This window comes from Cydia pomonella, chromosome 25 (assembly GCF_033807575.1).
Source record: "Cydia pomonella isolate Wapato2018A chromosome 25, ilCydPomo1, whole genome shotgun sequence".
Classification (NCBI taxonomy): domain Eukaryota; kingdom Metazoa; phylum Arthropoda; class Insecta; order Lepidoptera; family Tortricidae; genus Cydia; species Cydia pomonella.
The window spans coordinates 4,257,903-4,281,156 of record NC_084727.1 but is presented as its reverse complement, the minus strand read 5'-3'; the positions used below and the strand labels follow the sequence as shown (position 1 = coordinate 4,281,156).

At 40.4% G+C, this 23,254-nt stretch overlaps 1 protein-coding gene across 1 annotated transcript in view; it reads left to right on the top strand.

Annotated features, from left to right (window-relative positions):
* The first annotated feature begins 2,190 nt into the window (after positions 1–2,190).
* LOC133531562 (exportin-7-B) overlaps positions 2,191–23,254 on the top strand; it is a 57,465-nt gene continuing 36,401 nt past the window's right edge. Inside the window, exons 1-13 of the mRNA XM_061869856.1 lie at positions 2,191–2,215; positions 4,436–4,531; positions 5,228–5,331; positions 6,790–6,889; positions 8,896–9,003; positions 10,408–10,535; positions 11,286–11,481; positions 13,200–13,418; positions 13,751–13,897; positions 15,127–15,299; positions 19,111–19,289; positions 21,396–21,544; positions 22,782–22,874. Of these exons, the coding sequence (XP_061725840.1) occupies positions 2,201–2,215; positions 4,436–4,531; positions 5,228–5,331; positions 6,790–6,889; positions 8,896–9,003; positions 10,408–10,535; positions 11,286–11,481; positions 13,200–13,418; positions 13,751–13,897; positions 15,127–15,299; positions 19,111–19,289; positions 21,396–21,544; positions 22,782–22,874 (1,707 nt within the window). The 5' untranslated portion in view covers positions 2,191–2,200. The remainder of the gene's footprint in view (positions 2,216–4,435; positions 4,532–5,227; positions 5,332–6,789; positions 6,890–8,895; positions 9,004–10,407; positions 10,536–11,285; positions 11,482–13,199; positions 13,419–13,750; positions 13,898–15,126; positions 15,300–19,110; positions 19,290–21,395; positions 21,545–22,781; positions 22,875–23,254) is intronic.

Sequence of the window (23,254 nt, the reverse complement as noted above, 5' to 3'; positions counted from 1 at the left end):
GAAATCATTTGTTATTTAGGTTCTAATAATAATTCAGCCTATATACGTCCCACTGCTGGGCACAGGCCTCCTCTCATGCGCGAGAGGGCTCGGGCTATAGTCCCCACGCTAGCCCAATGCGGATTGGGGACTTCACATACACCTTTGAATTTCTTCGCAGATGTATGCAGGTTTCCTCACGATGTTTTCCTTCACCGAAAAGCTAGTGGTAAATATCAAATGATATTTCGTACATAAGTTCCGAAAAACTCATTGGTACGAGCCAGGATTTGAACCCACGACCTCCGGATTGAAAGTCGGACGTCATATCCACTCGGCCACCACCGCTTATTTAGGTTCTAGTCAAAGACAAATGATGTGAGGTAAAAAAGATATCAGACACTAGAAATATGAATATATCACCGCCTGGAACCCTTTTAGCACTTGTAACCTATGACGTGCGCTGTAAAGTAATCCCCAAGGTTTTCAAGTAAGCTTGATATATGAGCACGCTTGTTCCAATAGGCGGATCCACACAGAAAGAGCATACGCGCGAGGCAATTTCCTCGCGAACAAAACGGCCACTCGAGCGAGGAAAACGCGCGCGCCGCCTCAGCCAAGGATCGTCCACACTGGTCGGTTTGTGCGCGAAGATATTGCCTCTCGCGTATGCTCGCTCTTTGTGGACCGCCTAATAATGGTGGCGTGTGCGTGAGATTTTTGGATATAACAAATGACAGACAAAAGTTTTAAATAGTACATAGTTACTTTTAAACCATGACGGTATGTATGTTTTGGTTTAGAAATGTTTTTTACTAGTTTAACTCTGTAAATAAATAGGTTTTGTTTATTTAATTTATTGTATTTGTACATATTGTCGTGATAAAAAAGTATTTACTAATTAGTAAATTTTGTTTATTCTTTTAAATTTCCTAGACTCCTCATTAAGTTTTCCTTAACCCAAAAGGATACTGTTATTAGTACATTACGATACAAGTGCGAAAAATAGGAAATTCTAAACGAGTGGCGATAAATTAAAACACGACCGAAGGGAGTGTTTTAAATCGACACGAGTTGCGAATTACCTATTCGAACATGTATCGTACAACGTTTTACAGTACATATGGCCCTTTAAATGTTCGACACAGTAACGTAATATGCTAATTTTCGCACTAGTGCGGTAAAGTAGCACCATATGTACTGTAAATAAATTAAATATCAAAGGGTATTTCATACGTAAGTCCCAAAAAACTTGGTAGGAGCCCAAAGGGCCTACCGCGAACCACGTTCGACGTGTTGCTTCCCTGTCACACTTACGTACGAATTTACAAGTGCGGTAGAGAGGCAACACGACGTGGTTCGCGGTAGACCCTCAGGTTTTAACACTTTGAAGCCACAACTGCTCTTTTGGATTGGATGAGAATTCGCAGGTCGCTCCGGTATCGGAGCGTTTGAGTCTAAAACAAGTTTGAACAGTATAGCTCTTTTAGTTTCGGAAAAAAGTGGCGGTGACATAATCGGACAGACAGACGGACATGACGAATCTATAAGGGTTCCGTTTTTTGCCATTTGGCTACGGAACCCTAAAAAGGCAATATAAATCAGTGTCTATAGTGATATCCAGAATTAGAGTAAATTAGGGAAATGAAGAAAAAACATAACCTTTTTCGGGCCCGAGAACGAGTATGTTTCCGTTTCACCAAATATGCAAATTCATATGCAAAAATATCAAACATTGAACATTTTTTGGCAATTAGAGACAAAGTATTTTTTACATTTCAAATATTGTTAACGATGTGCTGATATTCCGTGAAACGGAAAAGGATTATCATCAGACTCGATATCGGGAAGTGTGGTCTTTGGCTTTGTCTTCATTTTCCATCAAGTGCAAATCACTGGGCAGTTTGATATAAAATAAAAATAGTTGGATAATGCATGGCCACCTTTAGTGAAATATTTTGAACGCAATCATATTCGCGTTTTGTTTACAGTATATGCAAAATTAATTGCCTAAACGAGAGTTAAGAATAAATTGTAGTCATTAAATTTAAGTTTAATATAACTGTTAGGAATGAAAATTATAATTTAAAATCAGTTTTTACAATCATTACTGTACGCATTTGTGAAAGTGAATGTGTATACCAGAAATGCGCACTACATGTGGCATACTGAACCTCAAGCAATATCAAAACGTCATTTCAAATGCGAGAAAATAACAAAGATGGCCGAAGAACAGGTGAGTACCAAAATATTGCGATTTTTATACAATATTAACTTAATTCAGGCTCTTTGAGGCTGACAGATGATCCTATAATACTTTAAAATTCAGGTTAGGAACTTATTTTCAATGTTCGTGCATAACTTGCATGTGTTTTGTGAAGTGCATTTCCGGACTCCATACCATGGTTTGACACAGTTTTTTTCTATAAATTTTCGTGTTATTTACCTATTATACATGATTATGTGGTGTGCGGTTATGCGTCAGATGAAGCAATATGCAACACTTGACACATATACCGGCGCTTTGGTTATATTTTGATGCTAGTTGTTGACGTATTTCATGTAAACCCGTACCCTTGAATTTGGCTTGTCAATGTTTTCATTCAGATGCCATTCATATCGCAATATTTCGACATCCGAAACACGTACACTAAACAAATCTATCTTACACTCGATTACTTAGCAGCCACCTACTATTCTTATTCCTAATTGAGTACTTAATTTTCTTCATGATCAATATTTTGACCAACATTTAAAACAACGCTTAATTCTTATTGGATTTTATGCGATTAAGTACTTATATTTTTCAGTCAATAGGTTCTCATAAATCTTAAGTATAGTAAATTTCTTACCACATTTTAATTTAAATATGTGTTATGAAGAAACAAAGCAATAATGTGTGCAGCTTCATAATAATTTATTGTGGGCTTCACACTAGTTTCTTAGAACTTTTAAACTCGCCAGCCACTTCTACTATATACAGGTCAAAAGTTGATACTGAAATTAATATTGAATCTCTTCTTTTCATCCTGCTGAACCATTTTCTTTCACTGACTCGGGTCCTGGGCAGCTTGGTTAACCTCCTCCCAACTCTTGCTCCATGCAATAGTATTAAAAAGCTAATTATAAATATTTGTGTTTTGTTCCGCTTAACATGCATAGTTAAGTCAATAATTTGTTATTCATCCTGTCACTGAAAAATATAACATATTCAAAGCCACTGTACAGTATAAGTGACCAAAAAAACTACAGTTTGATGTACACAGGTGTCCAAAATGAACTGCAACACTTATTCTCTTAGCAGAACACCTCACCCAAAGCAGTTTCTGAGCTGTACTGAATGTATTGAACCTCAATTATCCAAACTAATTAGGAGCATGACTAGTTTGGATAATCAAAATTTGGATTTAGTGAGATAAGATCAAAAAAAAAAAAAGTTTTCGGAAAAAATTGCATATTTGATACAAGCTTTTATCACTCACTTTACTTTTCCATCCACAGGTAAGTAATACTCATTGAGATAATTCTAACAACCCCAAACTTTGCATTATTTTACCACAGAGTTTCTATGGTCACTTCCTGTCTCTATCACCAGATCGGTTAGATGGTATTATAATATTGCATTGTCACCCAACTTACATATGCATGCAAATTTTCAGCTTCATTGGAAAACGGGAAATACGTAAAATTTAACTTGCAAGATTTAACCCGTACAAACATACATAGGTACATTGCAAGTTAAATAATAGCTTGTACAGTATATTAAAATTTAAGGTACAAATTGATATTAAAATATAAAACACGCGAAAATGCGGATAATTGAGGGTTTAAATATATTTCAATCTGGATGGAGTGTCAGACCCAGATAACATTTTACAGACTCAGTAACAGAGTGTGAAGATCACATCAAATGTTGTATCACACTTCCTTATATAACCGCAAAGTAGGTGACAACTTGTTTATTTAATTAAATACATATAAGAATCATTTGTACAAAGTAAAATATAAATATTGGTATGTTTATAAAATGTCCCTTAGTGTGGTGTGTCTGTTGGCGTAGGCCTCTTCCAACTCTTTCCATTGCTGTCTGTCTAAAGCAACTCTGGTCCAGTGACGTCCTTACTTACTGCTAGCCCTTTTCAGAGTCTGGTTACCCTTGGCATAAGTCTCTCCCATATTCCTCCACTCGTCTCTGTCCAGAGCCTGTCTTCTCCACAAGGCTCCGGCCACCTGTCTGAACTCGACTTCCGATCTCATTTTTCCTTTTACCATCTCTCGGGTACCACCACTTCTCTTTTTTGCTTCGGAGCATGTGGCCCATCCATTTCCACTTAAGTTATTTCATTTCAGTGAGGTCCTAAACTTGACTGGATGTCTCCTATGATACTATTTGTTGAAGTTTTTGCACTTGTCTGCGTTTTTAACAATAAGTTCATAATTGTATCTATTATTACAGGAGGTGATACAAATAGAGTTGCTGTGCAAGCAACTTTACGAGTCGCAGGACCCCGAAGTGCGGGACCGGGCTGAGAAGGCCGTCGTCGCTTTTCAGGTAAATTTTAAGGTTTAAGATAAAAGACATATGAGTCACTTACACGAGAACAGAATTATAAAGTAAAAGTAATCTTAATTACGGTAGCATACAAAGTCGCTCGACAGGTACACGCTCATGCTACTCATTTTTTTTAGGTTTTTAATGCTAGTAACTAGTTTATAAAAAAATCACAGCCTATATTTTACAAAATATTCTAGTTGCCTAAATGCGGCCCTGTTTCTGCACACAGCATGTGTTGTCAAGCGTACGCTGCAAGCATGGAATGCGTAAAATTATTCTTCTACCCGTTTTTTTTTGTCATCAATACCTGCTGTATAAATTATTAGCATTTATTATGTAATTAGATTTAGCATTTAAATAGATATGTAATTATGCTTACTGGTGAAAACAACTATGTATTTACTCTAAGTTCTCGTTAAGTGAAATGTAAATTTCTTATGAAAAAATAAAAATTCTTTTACCCGAATGCATTGAATGAGCCTGACTCCCTCAGATCAGGCGGTAATTTATTAAACGTTTAATACAATTTCCCTCGTACACCATGTAACATGCACATATTTTGCGTGATGGGTTGTCGGTGCTACTCTTGGCAACCCAACAATATCAAGAAGCCTAGCAGGCCCTTACTTAATAAAATTTAGTTTTGTTTATTTTGTATGTAGCCAATGACCAATTAATGTTAATGTTTGACAGGAGTCCCCGGACACCCTGAGCAAATGCCAGGCGCTGCTGGAGCGCGCGGACTCCGCGTACTCGCAGCTGCTGGCCGCCACCACCCTCGCCAAGCTCATCAGCAGGTGAGAGCGTGACCAGGATCCCTACCAGCCTCCTCAGGCTCAAGGTCCTACCTACTTAATCTCAATGAAATTTGAATCATTTTCAATAGGAACAGAGTTGCATTTGTTGTATCCCGTTCAATTTTCAAACAAAACGTAACCAGCTCTGTTGCTTACACTGTAGATTCAAATTTCACTGACAAATTTTCTATTTATCCCTTGTACGACTTGGCCTTAGGAGGCTATACTTCGCGCGTCTAATGATGGTCCCAATGACAGTTAATTTTTATATGGAATTGCTGTCACGAAAAATGTTGTAGGTACTTGAACTAATTTCATATTTGAGATTTCTCATTCTTAAAACGGCCATAATATTCAGTTTAGTTAAAATCTGTCAGTAAAACCTATTTTCCCGGTTCCCGAGATACAGGCTGCGCTTATTTAGCGTAATTGTAAAATCTAATTTATGTTAAGTTCAATCGAACGATATTTGTTTATATTTATGTGGCCAAGATACATTTAGCGAGGCCGTAATGATGGCGTAAGAAATAATGAACACGTTGTGTCCGAGATATAGGTACTTATTTGAGGTGCGAGGCCTCTCGGACCGCGAGGCCGTAGGCGGCGGCCCACGTCGCCCGCGCCCTAACGCCGCCTCTGTGTTCAATGTTTGATATTTTTGCATATGAACGATTTTTTTACATTTCTAACATTTTTAACTATGTGCTGATATTTGGTGAAACGGAAAAATACTCTTGATGGGGCCCGACGTCGGGCCTGATATCAGGCCTGATAAAGTGTGGATGTTATTGGCAATTAGATCAGTAATATATGATCACGCGCCATATTGCGGAATTTCATTGGAATTAAATTTTTCATGCTATATTTAACTGTCACTCTATAGGTACATGAGCATAACATCGCCATCTTAACAATGATTATATATTTTTGGCCGGGCTTTAAATTAGTTCCACTCTTTGAGTCCAGAGGAAGGACTCAAGACAGTTTGAATAAGTCTGAGTCTTCATATAAAAAAAAAAAATTGTTTATTTCAGACAGAATCCATAGAGTATTAATAATAATTACATAACACTTAAGCTACGAGTATGTTAGTATTGTACAGGCCAAAAAAAGTAATAAATAGCAATAATAATAATTTAGCTTTTTACGAACCCTGTTTTTATATTTGTCTGCATCAGCCCACCAATTCCGCTTGGTGCCCATAGAACGAAATGAAGTACATAGAAATACCTATCTAATGCTAATGACCTAACTCGCACCTCTGTTGGTTTTTAGACTAAGCTCCATACAAAGTTGCCCATGGTCCTTTATTCCATTTTACTATACAAAAAGGTTCAAATTAAAAATAGGAAAATGTTGTACGGAGTACGGAGTTGTGTTACAACGTCATACACATATGTATGTATGTATAAGTATTATGTAATGATATAAAACATGTTAAAATATTGTCTGTTTCAGGTCCACAACGAGTTTGACGGTGCAGCAGCGCCTGGACATCCGCAACTACGCACTCAATTACCTCGCCACCCGCCCCAAGCTCGCTAACTTTGTTGTTCAGGTATATTGTCAATTTATCAAATATAAGCAGTTTGGCGAGGAATATAGTTGTAGCACAATTGTTGTGTACCTACTTTATGATAAATAATTATAATTTCAAAAACTGTAACCCGACTAGCGGTCCGCGCCGCAGCCCAAAACACCGCCGCCGCCGGCATTTATAACCGTAAAGATCATTGTTTTAGAGAAATAAAAAGATTTTTTTTTTTTTTTTTTTAAAAATATGTGTATAAATAGATACTGCGTTGCTCGCGCTTGAGAGAGGCGCGCCGGCAATAGATATTCGTACAACATCGATTGCCTAGGCCAACAAAATGACCTTGAACGCGATTCACGCGCCGCACCGGACATTTTCAAATTTAGTTTGAAATTTTGAGATCGGCGTGACTTTTAACGACCCGGCGTGGCGCGGACCTGTTAATCCGACTACGGTTTTTATCATCTAGACTAAGAATGCACTCTAACAGTACCTTTGTCATGGCTATAAAAATGTACAATAAGTTGCCAAACAAAATAAAAGACGAAAATGTAGAGAAAAAAATTGTAAACCAATTAAAAAAATTATTAATATCAAAATGCTATTATATAGTTAACGATTATTTAAATGAGTCTATTTTATGAATTTTACTGTTACTTAATATACTTTTCACTGATGATTCAGTTATATTAATTTCTATTGACATGTTATATCACTGTAGATCCAAATTATGTAATTATACATTTTTAATTATTATTATATTTTTAGAAATGTAAAAATGTACATTTAAGAATGTTGCAGTGCCCTAACAGGGTGTCATGTGCCTTTTTTTTTAAATTACAGATAAATCACAATTACAGTATATTTGATCAAAAAGTATCGTTAAACCACAATGGTTTGTCTCGATACTCCATTCCGCAGTATTTAATAATTAGCTATACAATGCAATACATACACATCTAATTCGTAAATGACATTATGATTGCAAATATCACAAACTGAGCGCGTCTGTTATCATACCGGTCGGCCGAGCAAAACAAGAACCGGTCCCCGCTTACTCGATACAGGCTGCTCCATTTGCAATTTTGCACTAAATTAAATAACATAAATTTGAAATTTTTTTTTTGTTAAAATAATTTAAATGTTTAAGCATTTCCTTTTTAAGAATATATGCTATATTCTTTTGTGTTATCTTATCTTTCCACTCTTTAGGTAACTTATTTATTAACTCTGGTATGATGTATTCTGATGTTCTTCTGCCATAAAAATTGTTGAATTGGGGATTTTGAAGCATTTGATTTGTTACTTGCCGCGTATTTATTGGATGTGAGATTAAATGCTGGCTAAACCTAGTGTAACACCTGTATTTTTTGAACATGATAGCAATAAATAAATATAAATATTGTACAGAACCACCTTTTTGTAAGTCAGTAAAACATTTGGCCTATGTCGCCCAGGTCGTAAAGACAATTCAAAATGACCTCTGGCTGACTCCAGAACCATCAGTTAATTCATCACTTTTGGCTTTGCCGTATTTACTCGCAAAGCATTTTAGCGGTCTATCATATTATCATATACGTATGTAGATATGTTTGTAGTGTTTGTACATACCGTGTGGCCGAAATTCTTTTGATTGTTGGATGCTTTCAATTATAATCTTAATAAGAAAACTTCCGTTAAACGCAGACATATTAAATATATTAAAAACGGGACACTCACGTATTTTAAGTAAGAAACGCTCGACGAATGTTTCACTCTGTCTTCTGCCCGCTCCGTCCGTTGTCTGCGCCGGTCCGCCAACGCAACCTCCTGACGACACTCCTCGGTAGGAGTGAAACATATCGAGCGTTTTCGACTCAAAATACCTGAGTGACCCGTTTTTAATGCATTTAATTATAATCGTCGACTCTGATGATATAGGCTACATTTTTACAAGAAAAAGCAGGCTATTATTATTCAATTGTTTCACTTTTAATATTCTCGCACTCATAATTATTGAAAAAACTAAATTAATGTGTATTTTTCTCCAGGCATTGGTGGCACTGTTCGCACGCATCACAAAACTGGGTTGGTTTGACATGGTCAAAGAAGAGTTCGTGTTCCACAATGTCATGGGGGACGTCGGGACCTTCTTACAGGTAACAGACTAACCAGACGCCTCGATGAAACATTTACGAAGAGCTTATTTATTTATTGGACGAAATTTTTGAAGATCTATATATCCCATTTCCAATATAGAAACTTCCATTGATAGGGAGTATTACTGCGATGTTCTGCCGCCAGAGTGCAGCACTAGCACTTTGCGTAAACCATAGAGTAACTTATACATACTGTGCCTTAAATTGTTTTGGACAAGTTTTCAAATATAATAAAATATGACACTGATGCATCAAGGCGGTTTGTTTACAAAGGGCCTAACGGGAAACGCGAAAATCGCGTCGACTATGCAAGAGTGATAGAGAGGTGCGATAAAGAAATTTCGATTTCACCACACCAACTGGTAAAGGCCCTCATGATTGTTCAAAAACTAATCAGATACAAATTTTGAGTTGTTTTCTTATGTCAGCTAGTAGAATTGACTTTTAAATGATGATTTTGAATGATTAATAGTTTCCTCGCGTTGGTGGGGTGAAAATTTTTGTGTTTCACTCGGAGGCAAAGTTTGTTTAACCCTCGTGACTTGAAACCCTCGCAACGCTCAAGATTCCATTTCTCGAACCACTCGCTACGCTCGTGGTTCAATTGGAATCTTTCGTTTGCTCGGGTATCAATATTAGCACGAGCGGTTAAACAACAACTTTGCCCTCTTGTAAAACAAATAACTATTGTCTTGTTTCGCGGTAGACCCTCAGATTGTGATGGATTGTGGTAGTGGCGCCCCCTACACAGAATTTCGCGTAATATTCCCTATTCTTGTAAATGTTTATGGAACTTTGTCAAAAGATGGGCAAATTTTTATGGACACTGGCCCATGAACCAATAACAATAAACGACATACCATCGGAAATATTTTTTAACACTCCATTTTTTTGTATGGCAAGACTTGTCAAATCTCTGGTTAAAAAATATATACACAAAAAAAAACATGAGAAAACGATTAAAAAACTAAAATATCTACAATAATAAAACCTTCATGATCTGCGAAACAAGAACTGAGTATCGAAACAAAACTAATAGTCACGTATCAACTCGCACTACTTTTTGCGACGATAACTTTTTGCACACAAAGATTTTGGGCTACCTGCCATAAAGTTAACAACTTAAAATAACCTATCTGGTGACATACCGCTTGCCCTTATTGGTCAAATGGGCTAATTATTATAATCACTGCAGAATTGTAAAAATTGAAGGGCCTACGCTAGCTGACGCGGACGCCCGCCGCGTGCGCACGCACGCGGGTGCTATTTGTAGGTGAAATCCGCCGCACGCGTCCGCTTCAGTTAGCGTCGCTCATACTATTTTTCGTTAACCCGCTCGTCCGCTCCGTGCACCCGCGCCAGCTAGCGGAGGCCCGAAGGGATTGACTTTTTGTTTAACTACAGGGTCCAGCAGAAATGTGCACAATAGGAGTGCAGCTGCTGTCGCAACTGGTTCTAGAGATGAATCAAGTATCAGAGGCCGATGCCAATCGGTCGTTGGCTAAACACAGGAAGATTGCTTCTTCATTTAGGTATTTAATTATTATTTATTTAATCTTTATTTCAATGAAAAGAAAAATACCTTAGTAGTACGAAAGGCGGAGTTAATGCCACTGGGCATTCTCTACCAGTCAACCTTAAAGCTAAGCAGAGGTATGTAATGTTTCTAATTATATGGTGGTTTTCAGAGTTGGATATCATATGCTGAATAGACAAATGAAGGACAAATCTTTAGACGATTCCTTTATTAATTCGTGGAATACCCTTCATAAATAATAAAATCTTCTTTTTTAATTAGTTACAGTGTGTTGAAGGTGGAAAAAAGTTAATTTTCACTGACAATGTCCTAACTCTTAATCAACCTTAAATACACCCTGTTTTTTTTAACTCCCTTAATTTCAAGGGTGCATTCCTGAGCTTAAATAAAGTTACTTTCTCAAAGACACCGGTATTCTAATTAACTCCATTTCAGAGATATTCAACAATTTTTAGTGGAACACTTATTTTTTCTAATAAGGCCCCTACGAGCGTGTACACTTGCCTTAGACCTGTTTACATATTGATTAGTGTTTCGTATGAGTTTATACATTTGCTACTAATCGCAAGTACTATCACGGACGATCGATATTAGAAATTACATTTAATTACTTTTAAGAAAAAACAAATAAAAATAAATGGAAAATTAACTATGCCAGTTAGTTATTTACTTGCGTAAACCCTGAAGTTAACGAAGTTTAAAGATAAACCCGTGTATAATATGTATAATTCTTGCTTTTACACAGAGACACACAACTGTTCGAGATGTTCCGGCTATCCTGCTCGCTCCTCTCGGGCGCGAGAGGGAAGGCACTAGACCCCCTAGACGCCAGCCAGCACGCCTTGATCGCGAGCCTGCTCCGGCTCGCCCACAACTGCCTCACGTACGACTTCATCGGCACGGCCGTCGACGAGTGCTCCGACGACCTGTGCACCGTGCAGGTACTGATCATACTTCAAATTACAATAATAATAACAAATTGGATCTAGATTCCACAAATAACCGTCAAGATTCCAAGAACTCCGACTAAGAATTAGATTTCAGAAATAACTTGGATTATACTCCAAGCATAAATAATAAATAAATAATTATTTATTCTGGTAAAAAAACCCTGATTTTACAATTTTTCTGGCGGGCCAAGATCCACTTCAGGTCGCTGCGCCACAGCAGTAAGTTAGTATTTGTAGAACCTGGTTATTTGCTGTTGTTAAGATAAGATGCTACGTGTACTACTAGAGGTTTAGTTTGGGTAGAGATGCCCGGGCCAATGATTTTTCAATATTTCAAACTAAATTCGAAAATTTCAATGTCAAGTGCGGTGCGTGAAGCGTGTTCAAGGTCACTTTGTCGGCCTAGGCCAACGATGTTGTACGAAAATCTACTGCGGGCGCGCCTATCATGCGCGAGAAACGCAGTATCTCGCAGCTTATTTCTACGCATATTTTGCGAAAAATCAATACGTTCTTATTTTTCTAAAACCTTCACGCCGGTGTTTTGGGCTGCGGCGCGGACCTTTACTACGTATGCATATAACTTGTGGGTCGGATTATATAAATTATGATTTTAGATCTTAACCAGCCTATTAGGACACTTGGGGAACTGTCTTGTCTTGCTTACTGTTTCTTTTTGTACTGAACTTGTTTTTTGAATTGTGATGGCTGCGCTGGGGGCGAACCATATATATCCTTCAGCCTGAGGAGCTTAGTGAAGGTTTCCAGGCTAACTCAGGGTACGGAGTATGAGCTGACAGAAAACACAACTCAACTTAGCTAAATGGCGTCTTTCGCGCTCTTTATTATTACCAAGAATCTCACACTTAACTAGCAAGCTATATATACACAGCAATCACTAAATAGAACCAGTGTCACGAGACCGGCCAACGGGCCCTGGATACGGCGGAATAGTGGAGCGTTCCGGGGGGAACGGGGTCAGGAATAAACCTCCGGCTGTCTACGCGAGAACAAGCGCGTCCCGGGTAGGTTTAGCGGGATCGGGGCACTGGGGATAACCTTCCCGGCTAACTACGCGAGGACACGCGTAGCCAGGGAAAGCTATACTACGGGAGACGGGAAGGAAGAGTCCTGCGGCTATCTACGCGAGAACACGCGCGGCCCGTTCAGGACTCGGCCCTACGGGAAGCCCGGGGCGAACGCGAGGATGCACGCCGCCACACTGGGCTGAGTAACCGTTGTTTTCAGCACGAGCTAGAAACATCGACTGGCTGTCGCTGCAGCAGTGGACGTCTTCTCAATTCCCCCTCAGGGGGATTGGGGATGCTGGCCTGCAGCGGTGTCAATCCGCCAACCATGAATATGGCTGGGTCATCGGGGTGGGGCCTCGGGTGAGGCTCCGATGGTCATGTCCGTGTTCTTCTCTGTCGCTGCTCGGTACGCGCCGCTTATATAGGTGCGCGGCGTCGGTGTCCGCGGGGTACGGGGTGGCCGCTGCTCTCCGGTCACCGATGCCTTGTGACGTAATCGTGACGTCACAGAATAATTCACCGAGCAAAGTTAATTTCGTGTATCCGACTATTCTCGACTCGACTGGTATTTCTCAACTGATTCTCGTGCAAATTTGCGAGCGGGTTCTATAATAGAGTTTTTTTGTCGATGAAGGTTCGCGAGGTTTACAGCTCTCTTTTAGAAGATTTAAATTTCAGATTCCCACATCCTGGCGTGGCTCATTCCTCGGCGGCGGCACCTTAGAGCTGTTCTTCGAGCTCCAACAGTCTTTGAGCGGGGGCGGCCTGGCCGGGCTGGCGCTGGCCTGCCTGGTGCAGCTGGCGTCCGTGCGCCGCTCGCTGTTCGGCAACAACGAGCGCGCCAAGTTCCTCAACCGCCTGGCGCACGGCGTGCTCACCATATTGGAGAACACACAGGTACTAACACAAAAGTAATCTATGTTATTCCACTAGAGAACACGTAACGAGACGAGATTCCAGAAATAATCCACGAGATTCCAGTAATAATAGCAAAGTTAAAGTCACGCAAGCCTCGTCAGCAAGGCGTGTTGGAGATATTGGAAAACACGCAGTATATCGTCTGCCTAAGAAAAAAGAACGACGTTATTCCAAAAATAATCCACGAGATTCCACAGATAATTCACTCAAGAAGTCAATAATAATGGAAGCAAATCTGACGTATTCCTTTTGCACTGCACCTAGTGCACTTGCACTACTTAGCTTTCACACAAAATTCTCTCTCGTTCCAGGGCCTGTCCGATCCTTCGAACTACCATGAGTTCTGCCGGTTGCTGGCGCGGCTCAAGTCCAACTATCAACTCGGCGAGTTGGTCATGGTGGACAACTACCCTCGTCTTATAGAACTTATAGCGAAGTTCACAGTTCAGAGCTTACAAGTACGTACCTTAAATACCATGCATATAACAATGATTATATCTAATGGAACCTTTACTGACATCAAAACCCGCTATGAAAAATCAATCAGGGTTGAAATGAATGTTTGCCAAATATAACACTTTACATTCTCGCGTTTTGTACACATATTTAATGTCACTAACGGGTGTAAAGCGATTAAATTGCATTATTTTACCTTTTATCGGACGTTTCAGCCAGGTTATAGCTAGCTAGCTAGCTGTGGACACAGAAGATTGACGTCCCAGCAATAAAAAAGGGATAGTGGTAAACAAGATTTAAGTACCCGATATAAGTTTATATAAATGTTCAGGGTAGACAAATAATACATGGAAATCATACCCAAAAAAGAGGTGTTGCCTTACATCAAATGAGGTAGTTCTGTTTTTTATACATAGTGGTAGTGGTGAAATAGTAATGACAAATCTAAATTTTCCACCTCGAAAGCCCTTCGGATCATTGTGTGTATAATATACAATACAGCGAGGGAAATTGTTATAACTCATATCTCTTGTATATCTTTGATGAATCAGGCTGGTCCTCTGAATCCACAGCACTCCTTTTGGGGCCAGCGTGTGTGGTAGGATTTCTTCGTCAACCTGATCAGGCCGGTCGAAATTGTCTTTTGATGGTGGATTATCAATGAATGGTTTTTCAATGTCGGCACACATCTCCGGTCTTGTATATTCTCGCAGGATTGGCCATTGCTGTAGTTGCAAACAGCTGAGCATTTGAGTCCTGCTTTCCTGCAACCACAGCTGCTGGTACAACCTTTTTTGAGTTACAGTTAGTTCCAAATTTTACAAACATTTGATAAGCCGTATCTTATGAACTATTTGGATTACTTAGAAAAATTTATAGTCAATTCATTGCAAATTTCTTCTTCTTAAAAGTGTGCATAGTGACTTTTGCCGTAACTCCAGATTTTGGTGGAAAAAAAAATAACAACAACTGAATAAAGTCCTAAATTTTAATCGATTTTCATGTACTTTTCAATGACCCCAAGGGCTTTTGAGGTGAAAAACTTGTATTTGTTATTACCATTACATCACTACCAATATATTAAAAAAACAGAACTACCTCATTTGATGCTAGGTAAAATGTACCAATTCCATGGGCTAAAAAACGGGTAGATCAATTTTATTTTAACTCGTTACAGGGTTGGCAAATCCTAATTGCAATATATTTAATCAAATTACTTCCTATATTTCAGATGTGGCAATTCGCCCCGAACTCAGTGCACTACCTCCTCTCACTGTGGCAGCGTATGGTGGCGTCCGTACCCTACGTCAAGGCTACGGAGCCACATCTACTGGAGACGTACGCGCCGGGCGTCACCGCCGCGTACATAGAGTCCAGACTCAACTCTGTGGCCGTCGTCGTCAGGTGGGTGGCTAAGAACGGCACTGTAAGTATAGTCCGGTCCGTACGCTACGTCAAGGCTACGGAGCCACATGTACTGGAGACGCACACGCCGGGCGTCACCGCCGCGTACATAGAGTCCAGACTCAACTCTGTGGCCGTCGTCGTCAGGTGGGTGGCTAAGAACGACACTGTAAGTATAGTCCGGTCCGTACGCTACGTCAAGGCTACGGAGCCACATGTACTGGAGACGCACACGCCGGGCGTCACCGCCGCGTACATAGAGTCCAGACTCAACTCTGTGGCCGTCGTCGTCAGGTGGGTGGCTAAGAACGACACTGTAAGTATAGTCCGGTCCGTACGCTACGTCAAGGCTACGGAGCCACATCTACTGGAGACGTACGCGCCGGGCGTCACCGCCGCGTACATAGAGTCCAGACTCAAACTCTGTGGCCGTCGTCGTCAGGTGGGTGGCTAAGAACGGCACTGTAAGTATAGTCCGGTCCGTACGCTACGTCAAGGCTACGGAGCCACATCTACTGGAGACGTACGCGCCGGGCGTCACCGCCGCGTACATAGAGTCCAGACTCAACTCTGTGGCCGTCGTCGTCAGGTGGGTGGCTAAGAACGGCACTGTAAGTATAGTCCGGTCCGTACGCTACGTCAAGGCTACGGAGCCACATCTACTGGAGACGTACGTTCCGGGCATCACCGCCGCGTACATAGAGTCCAGACTCAACTCTGTGACCGTCGTCGTCAGGTGGGTGGCTAAGAACGGCACTGTAAGTATAGTCCGGTCCGTACGCTACGTCAAGGCTACGGAGCCACATCTACTGGAGACGTACGTTCCGAGCATCACCGCCGCGTACATAGAGTCCAGACTCAACTCTGTGGCCGTCGTCGTCAGGTGGGTGGCTAAGAATGACACTGTAAGTATAGTCCGGTCCGTACGCTACGTCAAGGCTACGAATCCACATCTACTGGAGACGTACGCGCCGGGCGTCACCGCCGCGTACATGGAGTCCAGACTCAACTCTGTGGCCGTCGTCGTCAGGTGGGTGGCTAAGAACGGCACTGTAAGTATAGTCCGGTCCGTACGCTACGTCAAGGCTACGGAGCCACATCTACTGGAGACGTACGTTCCGGGCATCACCGCCGCGTACATAGAGTCCAGACTCAACTCTGTGGCCGTCGTCGTCAGGTGGGTGGCTAACAATCACACTGTAAGTATAGTCCGTTCCGTACGCTACGTCAAGGCTACGGAGCCACATCTACTAGATACGCCCCGGGCGTCACCTCCGCGTACATAGAGTCCAGACTCAACTCTGTGGCCGTCGTCGTCAGGTGGGTGGCTAACAATCACACTGTAGGTATAGTCCGGTCCGTACCCTACGTCAAGGCTATGGAGCCACATCTACTAGAGACGTACGCCCCAGGCGTCACCTCCGCGTACATAGAGTCCAGACTCAACTCAGTGGCCGTTGTTGTCAGGTGGGTGGCTAACAACCACACTGTAGGTATAGTCCCGTCCGTAACCTACAACACACCTCTACGCCGACTAAGACAAAGTGTAAAAATGTCGGGTGTGTAATGTTTTTAATAATAACAATTTGCGAAATTTCATTTTTCATAATTTGAATTGCATAATTTTGATATGCAGAAATTATGATTTGGTATAAAAACAAATACAATAAAAACGAATTGCATAATTTCGAAAGTAATTATAGTTTAGTAGCATAGTAATGTATTTGCATAACAGGCAACCAGTATAATGTTCACTCTGTATACTATTTTATACTCAGAACGTTTTTTATTCATGAAAACCAACAGCATAATGTTGAAGGTGTGGTTTCACAATCAAACCACGGCAAATCGTTCATAAACTTTATTTGATTGAGTTTGCTGAAAGTTTAAAAACACTGAATTACTAATTAATAATAAAACTTAAACATTATATTTGCATGGAACATAATCGATTTTTCTAAGCGTCAAACTTACCTACATCCGTACTTTACGTCTGTCGACATACATATATCATTTTACCGCAAAGCAGCGGCCAGTGTGAGTTGGAACCTCTGTGGTTCCTAAGGGATTCAAATAAACTTCATATAAACGCCTAGTGAAAATGAACAAGCAAAAATACAATTTCCGAGACATATGGTTCTGCCCATATGGTCGCAGTTCTACCTAACACTCCTCCTCGCTTCGCTCGTCGTCGTACCTAACGGCGACCAGCTTTAAAGTTGAATACGTAGATTGTTGTATAATTTAATAGTTAGATTGACACCAAGTATATCATAGAACACTATGTCACCATTCGTTAAAATTTTGTACTATATTTTAATTATTATACGAAATGTATGTTATAACAAGTAAAATTATTCCTAAGGATTGTTATGAAGAATGTTTTTATGATTATAGAGCATTCTGTCATTAAATTAGTATGACTAACAACTTTATATGTTTTGTTTTTATACATAATGTTTATTATGAGTTTCAATAGTAGCTAAATGAAATTATGCTAAAAGTTTGTATTAAAATTGAACGGCACCCAAAAATGTCACGAGAATCGTCATATGTTGTAGAAATGGAGTGTTAGCTTGGTCCGTTTCTAGCATTTTTCATATGTGTTTCATCAACTATCGAAATTAAAAATATTATTTCATCTGGCTCAGGAACGCTTCGGCCCCAGTTTCATTTCGTCATCTCCATAAATCGTCCGCAGTGTTATGTCGTCACCCTACAATTCCTAATTCGTAACCTTCCTAACTCGTCCACTTTCTTATATCGTCAATACCCCATTTTTGTCTACGTTCCTATTTCGACCAAAGTGCTAACTCGTCCGCGTTCTTTTATCGACCTAGGATAAACGGTAAGGTAAAGTCTAAAGGCAGTGTTTCATTGGAAATCTTATAGGCAAGTGCGAGTCGGACACAGCCATGAAGGGTATCGTAGTATAACTATTACTATGCTATGTAGTTGACGAGTTGGCACTGTGGTCTAAATAGGAATGTTGACGAGTAAGCACTATGGACGAATTAGGAGTGTTGACGAATCGGCACTGTAGTCTAATTAGGAATATAACCAAGTTACTACAGTGGCCCACGTAAGAAAGCGGGCGAGATAAGAAAGTGACGATATAGGAATGCTGGCGAATCGGAACAGTAGACCAAATGCGAATGAGAACTACTTAAGAAGTTGACGAAATGAAACTGAGGCCGAAGCGGTCCTGAGCCTTTCATCTCCTATTCGGAAAGTTCACCTTTCATAGACTGATAGCCGGGTGGAAAATTGCATTTCCCACCCTCTGATGCAAAGTTTTTTTTTTAATTATTTTCGGACAACGACTAACAGGCATGTATGGTGTATGCCATATTATTCAGTTAAAAGCTCTCATATTAGCTTCCGCATTTTCAGGCCAAGTATTATCGAAAATAAATGTCAATCGCATTGCATTATTAAGAAAATATACTTCTTGTATTTAATATTTAAATGTATGAAAAAAAATATTTCTTATTAAATCAATATAAATGATGACGAATGTTTAAAATATTACCATTACATTACATTCATTGACTCAGTTTTACTTTTTATTTATGGTTTTAGATATTTTATTCCGATCAAAATATAATTGGCGCCAATTCCAGTCTTAACCTACATTTCTTGTGTTTGACTTTCCTCGTAGAGAAAACGAAAAATAGAGTGTTTAACTCGGGTAGAAGTAACCATCTCAGCCTCGAACTATTGGCGCTCGAACGAACAGGGTGATATGGTTCAGATTCCACCCTCGGCTAACAATCTACTATATTATTATAGTGAATGCAAATAATTCCAGGGACGGCCTAGAAGACCCCCTGGACGAGGTGGGCTGCGTGCAGCAGCAGCTGGAGCAGCTGTCGGTGGTGGGGCGCTGCGAGTACGGCAAGACGTGCCAGCTGCTCGTGTCGCACTTCGACCGCGCCGCCGCCGCCTACAGCGTCGAGGGCAACGCGCACCAGCTTACAGTGCTCAGAGGTATGTCAACTAACTTCTAGACACTTCGCCGGCGCGCGGTCGGTTTGCAACTCGTTTTGAATTTGGAATGTTCTACATCGCGCTATCGAGATTTTTTAACGCGAGTATATATACCCCTAGAGTCGTTCTTGGCGTAAAGTGTAAGCTTTATTAGAATGACATTAAAGTTGGATTATTATCGCTGTTGTATTTAACTGTAACTGCTAGTTAGAACAGTTGCCTGAGCTGCCAGTCGTAGGGCGATGCGAGTACGGCAAGACGTGCCCACTGCTGGTGTCGCACTTGTCGCCGCCGCCGCGTATAGTGTCGAGGGCACCGCACATCAGCTTACAGTACTCGGAGGTATGTGGAGAACCTATTAGATGAAGCTATTAGATGCTTCGGAGACTTCACCGGCGCGCGGTCGTTTTGAATTTGGAATGTTCTACATCGCGCTATCGAGATTTTTTAACGCGAGTATATATTATACCCCTGGAGTCGCTCTTGGCGTGGCGTGAAATAAGTGGATTGTAAACTTCATTATAATGATTAATGAAGTGTAAGTGTAGCATTCGGGCATTCTTTCTCGGCTCCGTTCGGCTCAGCATTGCTCCGAGCAATTATTAGGGTTGGCACAACTTGACGTCCCTTTGTATGCACAACCACAGATAAGACAATGACTTGAATTTTGACAACCCTTAAATATTCGAAAGGGATAGTGCCAGACATTAAAAAAGCGGCCAAGTGCGAGTCGGACTCGCCCATGAAGGGTTCCGTACCATTTATGACGTATTAAAAAAAACTACTTACTAGATCTCGTTCAAACCAATTTTCGGTGGAAGTTTGCATGGTAATGTATATCATTTTTTTTTTTTAATTTTTCATTCTGTTATTTTAGAAGTTACAGGGGGGGGGGGGGGGACACTATTTTTTCACTTTGGAAGTGTCTCTCGCGCAAACTATTCAGTTTAGAAAAAAATGATATTAGGAACCTAAATATCATTTTTGAAGACCTATCCATAGGTACCCCACACGTATGGGTTTGATGAAAAAAGATTTTTTGAGTTTCAGTTCTAAGTACGGGGAACCCCCAAAATTTATTGTTTTTGTGTAAAAATCCTAATGCGGTTCATAGAATACAGCTACTTACCAAGTTTGAACAGTATAGCTCTTATAGTTTCGGAAAAAAGTGGCGGTGACATAATCGGACAGACAGACGGACATGACATGACGAATCTATAAGGGTTCCGTTTTTTGCCATTTGGCTACGGAACCCTAAAAAGAGACTCGTCGAATTGATTCGTCCCTAAATCGCTGTTAAACTTCGGTTGTGTGGGAAGTTTCTTTTCTATACGGTAGTACTGTGTGTTTTCTGTACTTATTCTGAGGCAACAGTTAGAACAGCTATCGGTCATCGGGCGATGCGAATACGGTAAGACGTGCCAATTACTGGGGCTAGAATATAGTAGTTTATCTACACACATATCATAAACCCTCTATGATGCCTTCAAAATCCGTAAATAATAGTAAATAATAATTACGATAAACTGTTTTGTTACAACAATTTTTTTATCTGTGATAATGTAGTTATAGCTTCATAACTACATCAAAATCGATTTGGTTATGCATTCAAATTTGGAACATCTCTGAAAAAAAAAGCAATTCGATTTGACCCCTATTCTAATATCAGTCGAGATGCCTTTTTGTTCGAAATGAAATGTTAATTGCATACATTTTTGACATATCTCGCATGTTAGTTTGTATCGAATGATACGGAAATAGGCCCCCGATTAATGATTAAATAGTCTGATGATTTAACGCTCTTCATGGGGGTAAAGAGCTTAGTGGAACCCAAAAACACACCACCTAATGGTAACGTTCCAACCAAAAGTTCAAGGGTACAGTCACGTCTGAAAATATCGATACGAAAAATGTGCCAAAAATATCTATAAACTACCTTAATAATTATATGGGCAATAAAGTCGTGTATACATATTTTTGCCACTTTTTCGTATCGATATTTTCAGACGTGACCGTACTTTATATATAGCTCGTTTTCTTCGTAATACTTTGGTGAAAGGTTACAAAAATCGATCGTAATCTAACTAAAAACCTCCCAATTTTCAGGGCAACTGACCTGGCTGGTGTACATGATCGGCGCCTGCATCGGGGGCCGAGCGTCCGTCAACATCTGCGACGAGAACGACGCCATGGACGGCGAACTCGTCTGTCGGGTGCTGCAGCTCATGGACCTCACCGACTCCAGGCTTGCCACTGTAAGCTGTCTATATGTCCAGTCAAACTCACCTAGCGGGTGTACATAATCGGCGGCCGTGCGTCCGTCAACATCTGCGACGAGAACGACGCCATGGACGGCGAACTCGTCTGTCGGGTGCTGCAGCTCATGGACCTCACCGACTCCAGGCTCGCTACAGTAAGCTGTCTATATGTCCAGTCAAACTCACCTGGCGGGGGTACATGATCGGCGGCCGTGCGTCCGTCAACATCTGCGACGAGAACGACGCCATGGACGGCGAACTCGTCTGTCGGGTGCTGCAGCTCATGGACCTCACCGACTCCAGGCTTGCCACTGTAAGTTTGTCTCTCCACCGCGATACAACCGACTGACGATTTGTTTAAAATAATAGCAGTTCCTTAACCCAACGGAGCGGCAGTTGACGCCTACGAGGCTTCATTACGGATCACCCTTTAGAAATCTGTAGGGCGGAAACTCGAGTGTCGGGTCCTGTGTTTATTGCATTATACAACTTGTATTATTATTTTTCAATGTATAGTTTTATTTATACCCATTTTAGTTTCAATTGTTAAATAACAATTGAATATATAAATATATATATTGTGTTATGAATAATGATAATTTTAATTAAGAGCAATTTTAAATGATTATTTTTATGTATTTTTGTACAATATTTTATGACGTAGGAATTTATATGATTTAGAAATAAAACTTATTAAAACTGATTATGAGCCTTGTAGCTTGAAATAAATGGATTTATTTTTTATTATTTTATGTATTATATTATAGCTCGTCATGTTGGCAGGTAGAATTGACTTTTATGTGGTGTTTTTAAATGATAATTGTTAATAGGGACCGTGCGCGCTGGAGGGTCTGCCATCTTGTGGTCTGAATCGGAACCATAAACATGCACATTTACACGTCAAGTGTTTTCTTATGCATAGTAGGTTCTGCCATCTTGTGGGCTACATCGGAACAATAAACCTCAAATTTAGGCCTCGCGCCAAAAATCTGACATCTCCTGTGCTGCCTCCTACAGTTCATGCACGCTCCCTATAGCGTTCATTTGGATTTAATTTGTAATATTTTACAATTATTATTTTCCTCGCGTTAGTGAAGTGATTTTTTTGTGTTATACTCGAAACGCTCAAGATTCCTCTTTTCGAATCTTTCGCTTGCTCGAGTATCAATACTATGTAGCACGAGGAAACAACAACTGTGTCCCCGTGTAAATCAAATAACTAATGTCATTCCAGGGTGGCTGTGAGAAACTAGAGTTAGCCATGATGTCGTTCTTCGAGCAGTTTAGAAAAATATACGTCGGCGACCAGGTTCAAAAGAACAGCAAGGTGAGATTGAGATAGCTTTAAATTTTACAAATATTAATACAATTTTTATTACAAACATGCGCGAAGATCGTTATGATCAGGATAATAGGCTGCGAAATATTCTGGTCGCTTCAGTGAGCCACGTCGGGAATGGATTTTAGTACATGATTTTAGATTTTTCTTAAGGTGGATGTCTAGTGATGTCCTGATGTGAATTCGCATAAAGAGAACCACATTTACCCCCTTATTCATTAACGTCTACTAAAGTTACGATGCCGTTAATAATCGTTTGTCCCTTTCCGACGTATTGGTATGATGGAAAGGGACAAACGATGATCAGCGGCATCGTAACATTAGTAGACGTTTATGAATAAGGGGGTAAATCTCTACATTCACCAGGC